Raw genomic sequence first — 16,016 nt, forward strand, 5'->3', positions numbered from 1 at the left:
ATCTTGACTTCCCATGGAACTTTCACAAGGTCGCTAGCGGGAAAACATGTGTATCCATGTTTGAAAGTTTATCACTGATAGCTATAAAAAAGAAAAAGAAATTTAAGAAAGTCTTATTTTCACTGAATGAAATTTAGAAAATAGACCAAAAAAAGAATCTCTCATAAGTTCACTTACACAGCTACAGAAACTTTCAGTATATTGTTATATTCTTTCCAATCCTTTTTGTGTATATACTATTTGGTTTTATACGTTAATATTTTGCAACCTTTTCAAAAATTGTATGTAATTTGTTAAATGGCTGTATGGTATTCCATTATATGTTATATAAACATACCATACTGTAGTTCCCAAACTTAATTACTCAACGGAGTCACCTGGGAACATTCTTTGGGACCCACCTACTAAATAAGAATCTCCAGGGATGGCAAGGAATATGAATTTTTGAAGCTTACCCTGTGATTATAATGCATTTAATTAACCTACATACTTCATTTGTTTAATCCACTATTTTCAAACATCAAGTAGTTTTCAAATTTCCGCTTAAATGACAATCACAATGATAACAATACCTGTAAGGACAGGTATCTCTCTGCATACATATACAATTGTTTCCTGAGGACAATAAAGTGGTTTGTTCGTTTTTAAAAAAGACTTAGTGATCAGGGAACTATAGAGTAACTGCAGCTCTGGGAGTGCTTACCCCACCACAATCAGGGAATTCTAGGGAAGACTTAGCAGTCATCCAGGGCTGCCTTGACTACTCGAGAAGAGGTCAATTGGGAGTTAAGAGTCCTAACAACCCTAGAAAAACTCTCAAAGACAGAGGTCTGCCTTCTCCCTTATCTCCATAATCACAAAGGTCCTGCTCAAAAGGGCCCCCTTGAGTATAACACTGAAATTGGCTCTTGCTGTCTTCTGCTGCTATTTAAAAAAAACAGATATGGTAGTTCACATAGTATGGATCCCTAAGAGCAGTTTCTCAAACTTAGTTCCATAGACTCCTAAGTATTCTCAGGTATCTGCAAGTGCAATACGTTTTGGTTTAAATGTTGTGTTTCAATTGTGATGGTAATATACATATAAGGTAAATGCTAGACAAGTCACTCAATTTCAGGGCCTGCAGTCTTATGTTTAAGATCAAAATGGCACAAGGTCACCACCACTTAAGAAACTTAAGTCAATGTTTCTCAAACTAGGATGCGTGGACATACTCCCAGGGTTCTCTGAGAAATTTTTTTTCTTTAAAAGGAGTTTATACCATACTGAAAGGTGAGAACCACTAGCTTAGAATACAAACCATATTGCTTTTCTTTCCCGAGCAGCACCCTGCCCATGCCCAGCACTCAGTAAAAGTTAAGTCTGCACAGTTCTGTGCAGCATCGGGTCTCATCTAAGAGGTCTCCACCAGGCCTTGCAGGCACATTTCTTGAACCCTTCCCCAGGGCAACGAGAATCAATTCCTTGCCTTTTATCTTACTGACAGAAACTAATATGCCGGGTCTCAAGAAAACTTTCAGAGACTATCAAGTCCAACCCCACTCACACAGCACACGGGAAAAGTGAGGCCCAGAGATGGGAAGTGCCTTAAGCGAGATGACACAGCTAGCTAGCAGCAGAGACAAAACAAGAACGTAAGCCTCCTATCCCAACTTCAGTGCCTCGGCTGACGTGTGGAGAGCACGATTAGGGATCGCACAGACCTCATTCCCACCACCCTCCCCATCCCATGTCCACCCTCCCCTGGTCCCCAACCTCCCTCTGTCCTCTCCAAGTCGACTCGCCTCGCTCTATTCCAGGCCTTCACAAGCATTCCACACTCCCCAACTCCAACCCTACTGCTTCTGGCCTTCCCTCGCCTACAAAACACACACCGAGAGAGCCCCACCACGAAGAGACAGTTTCAGAACCCGCAGTACTCCTCCGCGCTGCGGAGTCCGCTCCGAGGCGCATGCGCCACCCTAAGTCGGCGCGCGTCGGTGACGTCACGGACAGCGCCATCCTCGAGCTTGGAGCTTGTGGTTCCTGATGCCGGTAGGAGCGTGTCAGTCTGTCAGCTTAGCTTACCGCGCGACTTCGGGCACAAGGAACCTCTCCACCACAAACTTTGACGAGAGAGGCTGTGGTGGTCGAGAGCTGCTGAAGAAAGTAGAGAGAGGTAGAGAGTGAGCGACGCCTGGAGAAGACGTCAACAGAGCGCACCGGAAGCGGTCCGAGAATGAACAGTAAGCCGTGTTGAGGGTCACGAAATTGGAGAGGGGTGGGATGTTAAAGAGTCGGAGACTAGGTGTAGATACTGGTGGGTGAAAAGGGTCGCTGCGGAGTCCGAACGGATCTGCTGTGGAAATTGTCCCGCCTTACCTAAGTGTAACTGTGGCCCGGAGTCCCGGTTGGCCTGCTTAGTCTCTGAACTATGTCAGAGCTGGAGGCAGGTTCTCTCCGGGGGCTGCTCAGTAGTAGTGAGTGGTGCTAGAGGTCGGCCCAAGGCCTTGGTACGACTTGGCCACTCTCTCCCTCTTGGCGTGGTCAAGGCCCTGTTCCTCTCTGCAACCCGGTTTCCCCTTTTGTAAGGTACTGATAATGATGCCTGCCCAGCCTGCTATTCTGTGAATCACCCTTGTCTGGTGTAAAGCGCAGGGAGCGTGCTGGGGATTGATGCCACTAGCCCAAAGCTTTGAGAGTTGAGCAGAGGTGTGCCAAGGAGGGGAGCAAGCACCCAGGGCATTTAGAGGCAGGGGCATGACACCGTTAAAACTGGATTTTGAGTTCCACCTCTGCCACTCCCTACCTATGTGATCAAGTTAAGTGTCTCAGCATATTTTAACTTCAATTTTCTCAGTGCACACTAGGAATAATAACTCCTTTAAAGGACTGTTCAGAAAGTATAATGAGATAAAATATATGTAGCTTTTAATCAGGGGCATGGCAAGCAATGAGGGCTCAATAACTGTTAAGGTGTCTATTGTTATAGGAAATAAAAGACTTCTGGGTCTAATGCAAGGCACCTGTGACAGGTACAGAGTCATTCCTGGGGGTCCAAGCCCTGCAAGTTGCTCTCTACAGACAGGTTTTATTTTTTATTTTTTTTAAATTTTATTTTATTTTATTTGTTTATTATTTTTGGCTGCGTTGGGTCTTCGTTGCTATGCACAGGCTTTCTCTAGTTGTGGTTAGCGGGGGCTACTCTTTGGGGTGCGTGGGCTTCTCATTGCGGTGGCTTCTCTTGTTGTGGAGCACGGGCTGTAGGCGCGCGGGCTTCAGTAGTTGCAGTGCGTGGGCTCAGTAGTTGTGGCTCACGGGCTCTAGAGCGCAGGCTCAGCAGTTGCGCCACACGGGCTTAGTTGCTCCGTGGCATGTGGGATCTTCACGGACCAGGGCTTGAACCTGTGTTCCCTGCATTGGCAGGCAGATTCTTAACCACTGCGCCACCAGTGAAGTACCTACAGACAGGTTTTAATCCCTATCTTCCATCTGAGAGAGAACCAGACTCTATATAAAACTTGTAACCACTTTGGTTTGCTGGTTCAAATGTACTCAGGGAAGCACAGTAGAGCTGGGATGGAATTTATAGAGCGTGAACCAAATTTTCTAGTCTTTTGTCCCTTAAACCAGGCCTTTGTCTCATTCTTATTACATTCACACCCATATTCTGTCCCCAGTGCCATGGTTTTCTTCTTCAGACAAATTAAGAAACAGGAGTGTGAGTTTTTAAAGGTTAAAACCACATTGAGCAATGTGTATTTTGAGCTTGAAGAAAGATCTACTGTATTTTATCAGTTTAGGACACTATCAATTGTATAATACATCTCAGTTTCGTAGATATTAAAATGTGAAGAGTCTTTTTTAAACATCTAACAGTAAACAAAATGTAATAGTTCCAACTGTCTTCATCCTGAAAAGCCCTGTCACATAACTTTTAAATGAGTTACATCATTAGACTTCTAGAGCAACTGCTCAGGCTCCTAACCTGTGGTATTTTAAACCAGGGCAACTCTAAGTATCATCTGCTGAGCTTCAGTAGCATCTGAGAACTTGTTAGAAATGCAGGATCTGAGAGTGGGGCCCAAGAATCTACATTTTAATAAGTTCCCAGAGATTCTGACACACATTCATGTTTGAGAAGCACTATTTTAAAGCACACCATTGGAACTTCTAGCACAGATGTGGCTGGAGGGTAGGGCAAGAGGCATCCAAGAAAGCTTTGAAGCTGTGCTCATTGTACTACCCCCATCTTCTGTCTCTGAATAAGCATAGTTATTTTCTCAGTTATAAAAGTCTTAGGTCTTATAGCCATAGCCAACAGAGTTGATCATTTCGTGTTTGTCTTTTTTAAATCCCCCAGGTGTGATCTACCATGCCTTTTCTCAGAAAGAGGCAAAAGAGTTCGACATTCAGGTACAGTGCTTGGCAGGAGGTCTGGGAGCAACAGAGGTGATGACAAAGCTGGCTCAGTGGCTTCTTAACCGTTAGTGCTGTTTTAGATGTCCTTTCCCACATTTCACTCCTCACGTTTCCAGCAGACATGTTAGGCTTAATCAAGGTTTGTTGTTCTGCTGGCCACCTTTCCCATTATACCAGAGTCAAGTTTGGTTAACTGGGATTTCTTGATCTGTGTCATCTCCCACTGTGTAGGGGACACTAGGCTATGCTCATCTGACACCTGCCGTGGCAAGCACTGTCATTTGACCTTGTTACTGTGCCCCTTTCACTCCTGAAGAGGGCAGTCAGATCACATTTCATAAGTGTAATTGATGGATCATATCTGGGTGCTACAAACATTCTTTGTCAGTTTGGCAGAAGCTTCACTGGTGACTCATAATGAGGGAGTTGCTTTTGAAATCAAGATTTTGAAAGACTGATACACCTTAATTTGGCTTCTCCATGAAAGATGGGCCACTTAGGTATTTAAAGAATCAAATGTCCTCTTATAGTAATAATACTGATAATAATGAATTTTTACTTTTTAAAAGTACAAAGCTGAAACTGACTGCCCTCCTTACCATGGGATACCATGAAGAGCGTGTGTATCACATCTTTATCCCCACCTCTCACCCATCCACGTGCCTGCTTCTGCCCATGAAATGAGAGCTTGATTACTATTGACACATTAGCCGCAAGGTGTTTGCAGCCCAGTTAGTGCAACAAAAGTCCAGGAAATGGCCCCGTCAAGAGGGAGGACCTCAGTAGACTGTGCTCCCCAGGGCTGTGGCAAACATGAGGGCAAAGCGTCCGAATGAGGAATAGACTGGTGGAACTCCAACTTGAGAAACAGTGATGCTTGTTCTTTCAAGAATTACACACAATTTATGATAGTTACTTTGCCCAGAAGTCCTCTCTAAGTGCAGGTAGTCAGTCACAGTCATGTGATGCTCTGCTCTATGTGGAAAAGAGTGAACACATGGGGCTAAGATACGCTGACAGTTTATTTCCTCAAGTGATGCCAGAGCAGACCAGGAAAATAGCCATGCTGCATCCACAGGCTGGAAACTCAAGTAAAGAGTATTACGATATGGCCGCAATGTCAAAATCCCTACCTGCTGCGGCTGGGCCCACCCTGGAGTGCTTGGTTATGCCGTTTTTCCTAGTGTTGGTGTCATTTCCTTCAAGGCCATAGCCTGGCTCTACTCTGAGCTTGCCTTCATCTGATCATGACAGCTTAAATACCGTTGTCATACATTTCTCAAGGATGAGAGAAGTCTTTTATTCCAAAGGTAATGTTTTTTTTGGTTTGTTTTGCTTTAATTTTTTCGTTGTTGTTTTTTGTTTTGTTTTGTTTTTATTCTCAGAATAACCTCAGAGAGCAGGGTAGGAGGTTGGAGTTTGACGTGGCTGTTTTGTGTGGCAGTTACGAATTGGCATTTGAATGTGACTTTCACATCTGGCCAGCTGGGGGTAGCGAACACGCAGCAGATGAGAGGCCGTGTGAGCCTCAGTGGGTAGATAGGTGGGTCAGTGAAGGCGGCCCATCTGCTGTTGCAGCGGTGTGGGGGAGGGCCTGGGGGTCTGGGTAGCCCCAACCAGAGCTGTGAGCACCACATCATCTTGTCCTCATGCAGCACCCAGGAACCCAGCGGGCCGAGGCCTTTGTGAGGGCCTTCCTGAAGCGGAGCATGCCCCGCATGAGCCAACAAGCCCAGGAGGACCACCTGCAACGCAAGGCCGTTGTTCTGGAGTACTTCACTCACCGGAAGCAGAAGGAAAAGAAAAAGAAATCTAAAGGCCTCTCTGCCAAGCAGAGGAGGGAGCTGCGGCTCTTTGACATTAATCCAGAGCAACAGAGGTATGGCAAGCCTTTCCTGCCTTTCCACCCCAGAGACTTAATCTTCCTTGTGTTGAGTATGGACTTGGGAAGCTAGGTAGCCCCTGCTCTGCTTAAGCTAAGAGAGCCTCTCCCACTTCTGCCACAAGGGGGCAGGCTTCCTTTACCAATTCGGACTGTTTGGGTTTGGCTTTTCTGCTTGGCTTCTGTCCTGTCCTTAACTAATAAGATCAGTGCCATAAGCCATGGGCAACAGACTATTTGTCTTTCAGTTTTCTTAGAAAAAGAGGAACTGATATTTCTTAACATATATCTCTTTGTAGCTTCTAATAGCACTGGACAGAATCACCCATTGGGGTCTTATTGCCAAAGAACGTGCTGCCCACATGTTTCAGAAGTTTCTGAAAGAGACACATCACTCTCTGTGGGAGAACATGTTTCTCCCTCCAGCTGACACTCCATCCCTCCTTGGCCGGGTTCTGCATTTGCATGTCTTAGGACTGTTCCTATGCTTTTGCTCCAAGATCTGTAACCAGATAGCCTCCCACATCCCACAAGACAGAGTCTGTCACTTTGTTCATGGCCGCTCTCACAAAGTCAGCTGGGCTTTGGGAGGAGGAAGGGACTGCTGCCTGCCCCTGGTGTACCTCGCCCATGTCCCCACCAAGAGAGTCCACTTTGGGTTTGAGCCTGAGGTTCTCATTTCTCTAACCAGTAGCTTCGTTAAATGGACTCCCCGTGAAGCGCCAGGAAGGCCCGTTTGGGGTCGTCTCACCTGCTCCCTCTCCTTCACCCCGCCACTTCTCACTCATCCTCCAGACAGACCCTGTCACCTTGCACGGGGACTTATGACAACCAGCAACTCCTGATTACTGAGGGCTTACTGGGTTCAGCTTCCTGTAACAGAAAACCTCAAAATAGCAGTGGCTTAAATAAGATGGAAGTTTATTTCTCTTGTGAAAAGAAGTCTAGATGAACACCATCCTGGGCTGGTGTGGTAGGCAGTTCCACAGCCATCAGACAACCAGAAGTGTAGCCCTGGGTGCGTCCTTGCTGCTCCACCATTTGTAGGTGTTACTTCATGGTCGAAGATGTCTGCTTGAGCTCCAGCTGTCATGCCTGCATCTAACCAGCAGGAAGGATGAAGGGGCAAAGGAAGGCAACGCCTTCCTCTTCTCATTAGCAAAAACTTAGCTTTGAGAGGGTTCTACCAGTGAGGAAACTAAGGTTTGAGAGGTGAAAGTACTGGATTTTAGTGCAGTTATCGGGAGTAGAACTAGAATTTGCACCCAGGCCCCAGTGATCCAGGTCATGGTCCTTGGCATCAAGCCGAGCTCTGTGCTCTTTGGATGTTATAATCCCAAGCTCACATTGCCTAACGTTTTACCTCTATCTGACTTTGCCACAGATACAGTCTTTTTCTCCCTCTACATGAACTCTGGAAACAGTACATCCGGGATCTGTGCAATGGTCTCAAACCAGACATGTGAGTTACAATTCTGAAGCCTTGCCCTTTGAGGCAGAGCCCAAGTCTTAGGATCATTGTAAATGCAGCTTTCGGAGCCTGCTATCAGCACTGCCTGGCTGCAGAAGTTTGTAGACCTGTTTACTTCTTTCAGAATTCATTATCATGGTATACATTATGGGCTTTTGTTTACCTCGTAGGCAGCCACAGATGATTCAGGCCAAGCTTTTAAAGGCAGATCTTCACGGCGCTATTGTTTCAGGTAATTTGCCTAAGAGCACATCATCTGGATACCCAAGCCATCATTCAGTGACAATTCCTTGCTATGTGGATATCCCTACATCACCAGCACTTAGGGTGGATGATGACTATGGCTGTCTTAGCCAATTCTGGCCACTTGTTGGATACTCTAAATGGCCTCTGTGTACCTTCTCCACACAGAAGACCCAAAGGACACAGCAGCTGCTGGCACTCACCCACAGCCTGGTATCTTGAACAGCCCCATGGTTTTAAATGTCGGCTATGGACCAACAGTTCCCAAGTTGTCATCTCCAGCACAGACCTTACCCTTGAACTCCTTGAATTCAACTGTCTACTGGACATAGCCACCCAGACGTGCAGTAGACATTGTAAACTATACTTATCCAAAACAGAACTCTGGGCCTCTCCTCAGATCAGCCCCTCCCCTGGCCTTCATCATCTAAGTTGCCACTGAGAATCACCTTTAGTAATACCACTGAGTACTACTGAGTGCCACTAATATAGTGCCACTATTTACCCTGGTTGTTCAAGCCAAAAACCTAGGAGGTATCCACATTTCTTCTTTCCTAATTGCCTACCTCCAATCCATTAGCACGTCCTAACACCCAAATCTAAGCCACCACCATCTCCCCTGGATTACTGCAAAGCTGCCTAACCCTCTCCCTGCTGACACACTGCTCCTCCCCTGACCAGGCAGCCAGAGTGAAGATTCTACAACAGAAATCAAGTTGTGTCCCTTCTGCCTCCTTACTGTGGTCTAAACAGCCTGTCCAAACTCCTTGGGCACAGGTCTTACCATACTGGCCTGCTTTCTGCTTCTCACCAGGCCTGGCCCTGCCACAGGGTCTTAGCATTTGCTTCTTCCTTCTACCCAGAGAGTTCTGTGTGCTCAGGGACTGATTCTTTCTCATTATTCAGGTCCCTACTCAGATGTCACTTCCCAGGGGTCTACCATAGCTAAAGATGACCCCCCACCCCATTACCCTGCCCTTGTTTTTTTCATAGCACTCATCACTATCAGAAAATACAGTTGTCTGGTTTGGTACACATTACCCCCCCCATTAGAACAGCAGCTTCGTGAGAGCAGGACTTACTACTGTGCCCAGCACCTACCTAGGACAGTGCCAGACACATAGGAGGCGTTCAGTGAATGTGTATTGACTACATTGGGGGATGGGTTGGGGGAGGTGAGAGGCCTACTGCCTGTGGTGGCAGCTCACTGCTGGGTGGCCTATGGTGGGCTCCCATTCTGTCCAGAGTTCAGGAGGTTCTGGGAAGACCATGATGAACAGGCGTTCATTCAGGTCCTGTAAGTGACACTTGGCCCTGCCAGAGCAACCCGACTGTGGGCCTTGGTGGGGCTAGATACACGTGTGACCTCTTGGCTCCAGAATCCTGCCCAGGACCCCTGTGGCAGCAGGCCTTCCAAAGGACACCTTATCAGAGCACAGAGGCTGTAAAGCCACCACCAAGGGATTGGGAAGCCTAGGTTCTCATCCCACTTGGTCGCTGCCCAGCCAAGGAGCCTCCACCTCACCCTGCCCCTGTGGTGGTCTTTCTTCCTCTGCTGGCTCAAGGTTGGGACCAGAACCCACAGCCCCCGCAGGCCTGGCTGCCTGTGGCTCCCCTAACACCACAGAGGCCTGAGCCCTGAACCACCCTTTTCCTTTGCAGTTACAAAATCCAAATGCCCCTCCTATGTGGGCATTACAGGAATCCTTCTACAGGAAACAAAGCACATTTTCAAAATTATCACTAAAGAAGACCGCCTGAAAGGTACGTAACTGGATCGCCGTGGGCTGTGGCCTCCCCAGCCGATTTGTCGGCCCTTTCCTCATGGCTCTAAAGCTCAGTTTGGCCTTTCAAGTCAGCACAGATTGTAGGTACCTGCTGACCTTACATTCCAAGCCTGCAGAGACCATCCCAGCACCCAGGGCTCTCCCTGAGGTACTCATGAGCCCAGCCAGCAGCCTTGGCCAGATGTGATCAAGGGAAGGAAGGGCTGCTTGGCTGTGCCTCCAGACACCTGGGTCTGTTTCCAGGACTGGGACCCTCCACCTGCCCAAAGGCTGCTGCCTCCCAGAGGATTGCAGCTAGACAGATAGCAGGGACGAAGCTAAGGTAGCGCCTGCCCCTGGAGTTCCCAGAGCCAGCGCCCTTGGTGGTGATTCTCTGGGTTCCAGGGAAGCAAGTGCAAGCTCATCCGCCTGGTGTGCTAGAGCTCACTGCTCTGGCAGAGACGAGCGGCCAGTCTGTCAGGATTTCCACACCCCCTCCTTGCCCATGAATCCAGAGATTTCAAAACCACAGCGGGAGGTTTTTGTTCCTTTAATTTTTTGAAGCTTGGTTTTCTTGTTGCTTTGTTCCATTCCCCTCTATATTCTTCTGCTCTCATTTTAAACCTCAGAAAGTGGTGTACAGGTTTCCCCAGTAAGCATAAAGCCATGAGTCCATCTGAAAGTTATGCGGCAAGACCTGTTTCTGGCAGTTTTTCTGGGGGTTTCTGGTTTTGGGAGTTTGGTTCATAGCCTTTGACCCGGAAAACTAGGTGTTGAGTTATATTTAAAATGTGAATAAATTGGCCTTTTGGCAGAATAATCCCCTTTAATCCTGGTGCTGTTACCTTTGTGGGTTCCTCCATTTCTTATTATCTTTTCCTATTAGCTTGTTGTATTTTCTAATACAAACATCTTGGGAATAATAGTCTCCACAAAAGTGAACTTACTGCCAGGATTTTTTCCCTCATCCTTTTTCTCCTGCTTTTTTTTAGTTATCCCCAAGCTAAACTGTGTGTTCACTGTGGAGATCGATGGCTTTATTTCCTACATTTATGGGAGCAAATTCCAGCTGCGGTCAAGTGAGCGGTCTGCGAAGAAGTTCAAAGCAAAGGGAACAATTGACCTGTGAGCTCTTCCTGCCTAAGGGAATCGTTTATGACAGCGAAAAACTGGAAACAACCTGAATTACCCACCTTTCAGGGAAGAGATGGTCGGGCCAGTTCTGGTTATGGACCACCTCCAGCCAGTCTAAATCAGAGTTAAGGACATTTAATCATCTGGGAAGAAGCACACTGTACTGAGCACAGAAGTCAGAGACCACAGGGATGTGTCTTTATAGATGCTCTTGTTTTTGTATTACTCCCATGGACAGAAAAGATAGGCAGAAAACACCAGAATTAACACAGGTTGACTTGAATAGTGAGTTTATTTGGTTTTTCTTTTTCATACTTTTCAGTGTTTTCAGAATGTTCTATGATGAATGAGTTGTTTATGTGATAATAAAATATGCATGTGGGCATGAACAGGCTACAGGAGTGATTCCTGCAGCACCACCAGGATGGAAGGGAAGGGGAAGCCCGAGCTGTGCCTGGCTCGTGCCTTTACTTTTGCTCTGTCATCAGGCACCGTGTCTCACTAGTTCAGTGGTGCCCTGCTTCTTTGATACATCACTTTAAATCATGCCTGCTGTCGAACTCTTTGACCTGAGGTTTACTTTGCTGTTTCAAGAAAGTTGAAGAGGAATGAGTGGTGAAGTTGCTCAGTGACTTAGGGCCCATTCAGGAATTCGAACTGAGGTGGACCACAAAGGCAGAATGCCGGGCCTAGGTGTGCTTATTGAAGCTTGTTCCAGTATAAGGAGCTTAAGCCTACAAGAGTGTTCTCAATTCCTGAGTCTGTTAGACTCCGAAGGAAGGTGGGCTGAAGGGAAAATAAGACTGGAGCTCTTCCCAAGGCCTAACCTACTAGGAAAGCCTGAGTCCCCAGCAGTGGCACCTTAGTTGACGTCTTAGTCCCATTTTTGCTGCTGGAAGCCGTGGCTCTGCAGGCTCTGCAGTCTGACCCTAGCCCTCTGGGCAGTGTGCCTGTGGGCCAGTAGACGGGCCCTTCTGTGCAGGGCCTGAGTACAGACTGGCCGAATGAGGACGGGGTGGGGACCAGACTTCCAGGGTCTGCTACCAGGAAAGCTACATGGCTCAGAAGGCCCTATCGCCCCTTTCTTTTGAGAAGCAAGTGTTTGCTGACCAGCAGGGTGAGGGCAGAAGCATTCCTGGCGACAAACTGGCAGCAAATTCATGTGCTTTTTCTTCCGCACCAAGAGAAGCAGCAATGCCAGAGGCTTCACTGTGTCAGCATTTTGCGCTCAGACTCCACACTGGACGAGAAACACCTCAGTGGAGGGGAGAGCGTAAACACTGACCTCACATTATTGGAGGAGAGCAAGAAGACCTAGCGGTGCCTCTGCACCTCCCGAAGGCTGAGCGCGCCCAGGGTCTCCCACGGACGTGCCCGGCGGCTCGACCCCGCTTCCGTCTGTGCATGGTGTCCCTCACTTACCAGGAGGGTCTGAGTCTCCTTGGGTGCTCTCCCCAGTCTAGCCATCACTGCCTGTGATTGGGAGCTCAAGTCCCAGCACCACCTCAGACAGGGCAGCCTGACCCAGTGACAGCCCTTGGGTGTGACCACAAGGTCACTCGTACTCAGAGCACTCGTTTGCCCAAGGCCTCACAGCCTGAGACAGGTAGAGCTGGGATTTGAACCCCATAGTCTAGCTCCAGAGCCACGGGTGGCCGCAAGGATGAGAAGATACTCCAAAGTGCATGACGTGGTCCCTTTATTACCTGGGTTCCCACTGAGGGAATCTCTGGTGTTCCGTGTAATATGGCTTCTGTTCTTCTGGCTATCTGAAAGTGCCACACGGGTAACAGCATAGGTGCTATAATTTCCTAAACCCCACTGCTCTCACCCACCCCTCTGCAATGTAAAAGGCGGCCAATGTTGTGTAAATGTACAGTTGCTTTCCAGAAAAGTTGTTGGAACCAATTGCCATGTGAAATCTGTTTTTCATTTGGCGCAGACTCAAGTTTCCATGTGAGTGGCTGTTTAATTTGTAGACTTCTCTCCCCCTCCCCAGGGAGACTCGGTGAGACCGCTTACCTGCCACGAAGCTGCTGCTATGCATGTCTGTTTCTGGGACGCCCTGTTGTCCCCAGGCCCACTTAGCGCTGGGTCCTGTGCTCCAAGGACCATGCCGTCTTCCCAGGCAGAGGAGGGGGTGAGGAGGGCGCAGGCCAGGCTGGGCCCTGGCTCTGAGTGAGCGTTCCCAATGAAGCTGCACTAATCTCTGCATAGGGAAGCGCACAGGGCTGGCCGTGTCCCCATGGCTGTGACACAGGGCTTGTCATGGAGAGCGGTGTGGTACTCTGCAGTCCAGTCTCTCCCATCTCCACTGCCCAGGGAGCAGGACCCCAGCAGAGCTGGGGCCTTTGACATGTAGGATACCTGTGAGACACAGCTAAATTCGCCTTGTGTGTAAACCTTCATGCCCGGGCGAACTCTGACCCAGAGAGGCCCGTGGAGCAACAGAATGGTTAACACCTCAGGACAGGATGGAGGAGGCTACGGGGTCAGGAGACATCAGTCCAGTGACCCACTGTTCCCCAAAGAGCGAGTGGGCCCCAGGCCCTTCACATGCCCCAGGGCCAGCTCTGTGGAGGACACAGCCAAACTGTAGCGCCTGCAGAGGACAGGTCAGAGCCTCTAGGGCAGGAAAAGGGTGAAGCACCTGGAGGGTAAGAGGGACATGATGGGCCACGGCTACCGTATTAGCCCGGCCTGCTGTAACAAAATACTGCAGGTGGCGACTTAATCAACAGACATTTCTTCTCTCACTGTTCTGGAGGCTGAAAGTCCAAGATGAAGGTGCCATCAGGATTGCTGTCTGGGAAGAGCTTTCTCCTTGGCCACCTCACTGCATCCTCAAATGGCCTTCTGTGTGCACTCGGGGGCGGGGGGGGGGGGAATCTCTGGTGTCTCTTCCTTTCTTACAAGGACACCAGTCCTATGGAATTAAAGCCCCACCTTTATAACCTCATTTAATTTAAATTACCTCCTTAAAGGCCCAGGGCTTCAACACAGGAATTTGGAGGGAACATAATTCAGTCCGTAACAGCCATGGAGCTGTCCCAGCTGGGACAGACTAGTTGTGCCCCCCACCCTGACCCCCATCCTCGGACACTGGCCTGGCCTGGCCTTCGCACACCCCCATATGGAGTGCTTGGACCATTAGCCAGCTCACCCAGCCCAGCTGCTCCCATCACCACAGGATTCTAGGACCTGCTCAGAGAGCTTCAGTTCAGCTGCCCCCTCCAATACCAGGAGCCCTGAGGGGGCTAGGTTCCCTTACATTTCTGCAACAGGTGAAATCCTCTTCCCTCGCCCTCTTGTTGGGGCCAGGCACAGTCTGGTTGGGGAGGAAATGCACACACAGGTAGGCAGGGTGGGCAAGGGAGGCTCCCTGGAGGAGGCAGCTCTGGATTCAGGCAGTTGTGGGATGTGAGGAGTGTGGTCACACAGGCTCAGGGCAGGGGCCTGCAGGGCCAAGGTGGAGGACCCAGGAAATCTGCCCACAGGGCCCAGGGCCAACAAGAGGAGAGGCAAGAAGGGCTGTGGGACTATGGCTGCCAAACTCAGGAGACGCCTAGCTTATCAGTGGGAGGGGAGAGATGGCGGGAGCTGCTAGCAAAGTTCTAATCCATGGGGCAGAATGTGGAATTCTGCTGATTCAGTCACCCAGTTCTGAAGTCTTTTGACACTTGAGAGTGTCACCATCTGTCAAGTGTGGCCATGAGACTAGATCAGGGTTTCTCGAAGTTGTATTCTAGCACTTCCTGTACGAGAATCAGGATGCGTGTTAAAAGCAGCCAGATCCTGGGCTGCAATCAGTCTCCAGGGGTGGGGCCCAGATAGCTTTGTGTTTCTCTAAGACCCCAGCTGGTTCCTCCAGTCGTTGATGTTTGAGGATCATGGACTCCAGATGGTGTCTAAAGTCTCTTCCAGCTCTGACATCTGGACGGTGATTTAAGATTTGGGCCTCTCGGGATGGTGCTTTCTCAACGCCAGAAAAGATTGTCAAATGACAGATCTCTCAGGTTCTGAAGAGTAAACAGGAACATTCCCCCCAAAAGCCATAAATTATGCTAAAAAGCGTTCTTTCTGGACAATGGCTTTAGTTCTAATTTAGTTTGCATTTCTTAGCTATAATGCCTAATTAGGACATCTGTTAAATGTCTATAATATTAATTTAATAGAGGGGGTTCTAATAGAACTGTATTGGAATTGTCCATTTAATTAACCTCATGGGCCTTTAATGGATGTCTTAAATAGACATCATTAACAAGAGTGCTAGACAAATTAAAATTAGAGTCAATAACATTCTTGGTAATCTTTCCTGAGCTGTGAAGGGCAGGCATTGCTAAGTAGACAGATACAGAGATGGGCTGCACAGAGGAGTGTTGGAGCTGGCATCCCCAGCGGGGTCCACAATGGACAAGGCCCCAAGCAGGGTTCAACCATTCTGTGTCCTGGTCAGCTTTGCCCAAAGAGGGCGCTGCTGTCCAGTCGTAAGAAGCAGTTCTCAGGAGCACAGCCCTGCTCTGCCCCTTCATACACCTTTCACAGGAAACGTTTGCTGACCTGGTCCTTCGGACTGAGCTCCTGGATGTGGGAGGGAGATGCAGGAAGGAGGACTCACCCAGAGATTCTCACTAAATACCATAGATGCGCGGATCAGGAAAGGTGGCACAGGCTAGGACAGGGCAGGATTGGCTGGAATGGGTAGGGGGAATGGGATGAGATGGAATGGAAGTGAAACATTCTATCGCTTTTGGCCCTCCCACTCCACTGAACAGCTCTCCACTGCACTACATCTTTCCAAAGGCAGTAGTCAGTTCTCTTATCTTATTTGGTCTATCGTCAGCATTTGCCATGACTGACCAAGCCCTGCCCCCTGAAACAGCTATGTAGGCCCACGCTCCCTGACTTTCCTCCTGCCTCCCTGGCCACACCTTCTCAGTGTTCTTTCATGGACCCTCCTCCTTTTCCCAACTTCTAAATGTTGGTTGAGCCCTGAACTCCATCTTTGGGCTCTTCTGCATTTGCTCCGTAGGTGGTCTCATCCACAACTTCAAATACACTTGACTCTCAAAATCGTATCGGCAGCCTAGCTTCTTCCTAACCCCAGACAGACCCAAAT

The 16,016-nt window shown here is 48.7% G+C and overlaps 1 protein-coding gene across 3 annotated transcripts; it reads left to right on the plus strand.

Moving 5' to 3' along the window:
• Positions 1-2,006: 2,006 nt before the first annotated feature.
• POP4 (POP4 homolog, ribonuclease P/MRP subunit) lies at positions 2,007-11,286 on the plus strand. 3 transcript variants are annotated; one of them, XM_061172864.1, is made up of 7 exons: positions 2,007-2,225; positions 4,343-4,395; positions 6,057-6,280; positions 7,668-7,745; positions 7,925-7,986; positions 9,660-9,761; positions 10,756-11,286. In XM_061172864.1, the coding sequence occupies exons 1-7, from the start codon at positions 2,219-2,221 to the stop codon at positions 10,890-10,892; spliced, it is 663 nt and encodes a 220-aa protein (XP_061028847.1). In that variant the 5' UTR covers positions 2,007-2,218; the 3' UTR covers positions 10,893-11,286. The 3 variants fall into 3 exon arrangements, with proteins under 3 accessions (XP_061028847.1, XP_061028848.1, XP_061028849.1); XM_061172865.1 differs by lacking the exon at positions 7,668-7,745; XM_061172866.1 differs by lacking the exon at positions 4,343-4,395.
• Positions 11,287-16,016: the final 4,730 nt, after the last annotated feature.

This window comes from Eubalaena glacialis, chromosome 18 (genome assembly GCF_028564815.1).
Source record: "Eubalaena glacialis isolate mEubGla1 chromosome 18, mEubGla1.1.hap2.+ XY, whole genome shotgun sequence".
Classification (NCBI taxonomy): domain Eukaryota; kingdom Metazoa; phylum Chordata; class Mammalia; order Artiodactyla; family Balaenidae; genus Eubalaena; species Eubalaena glacialis.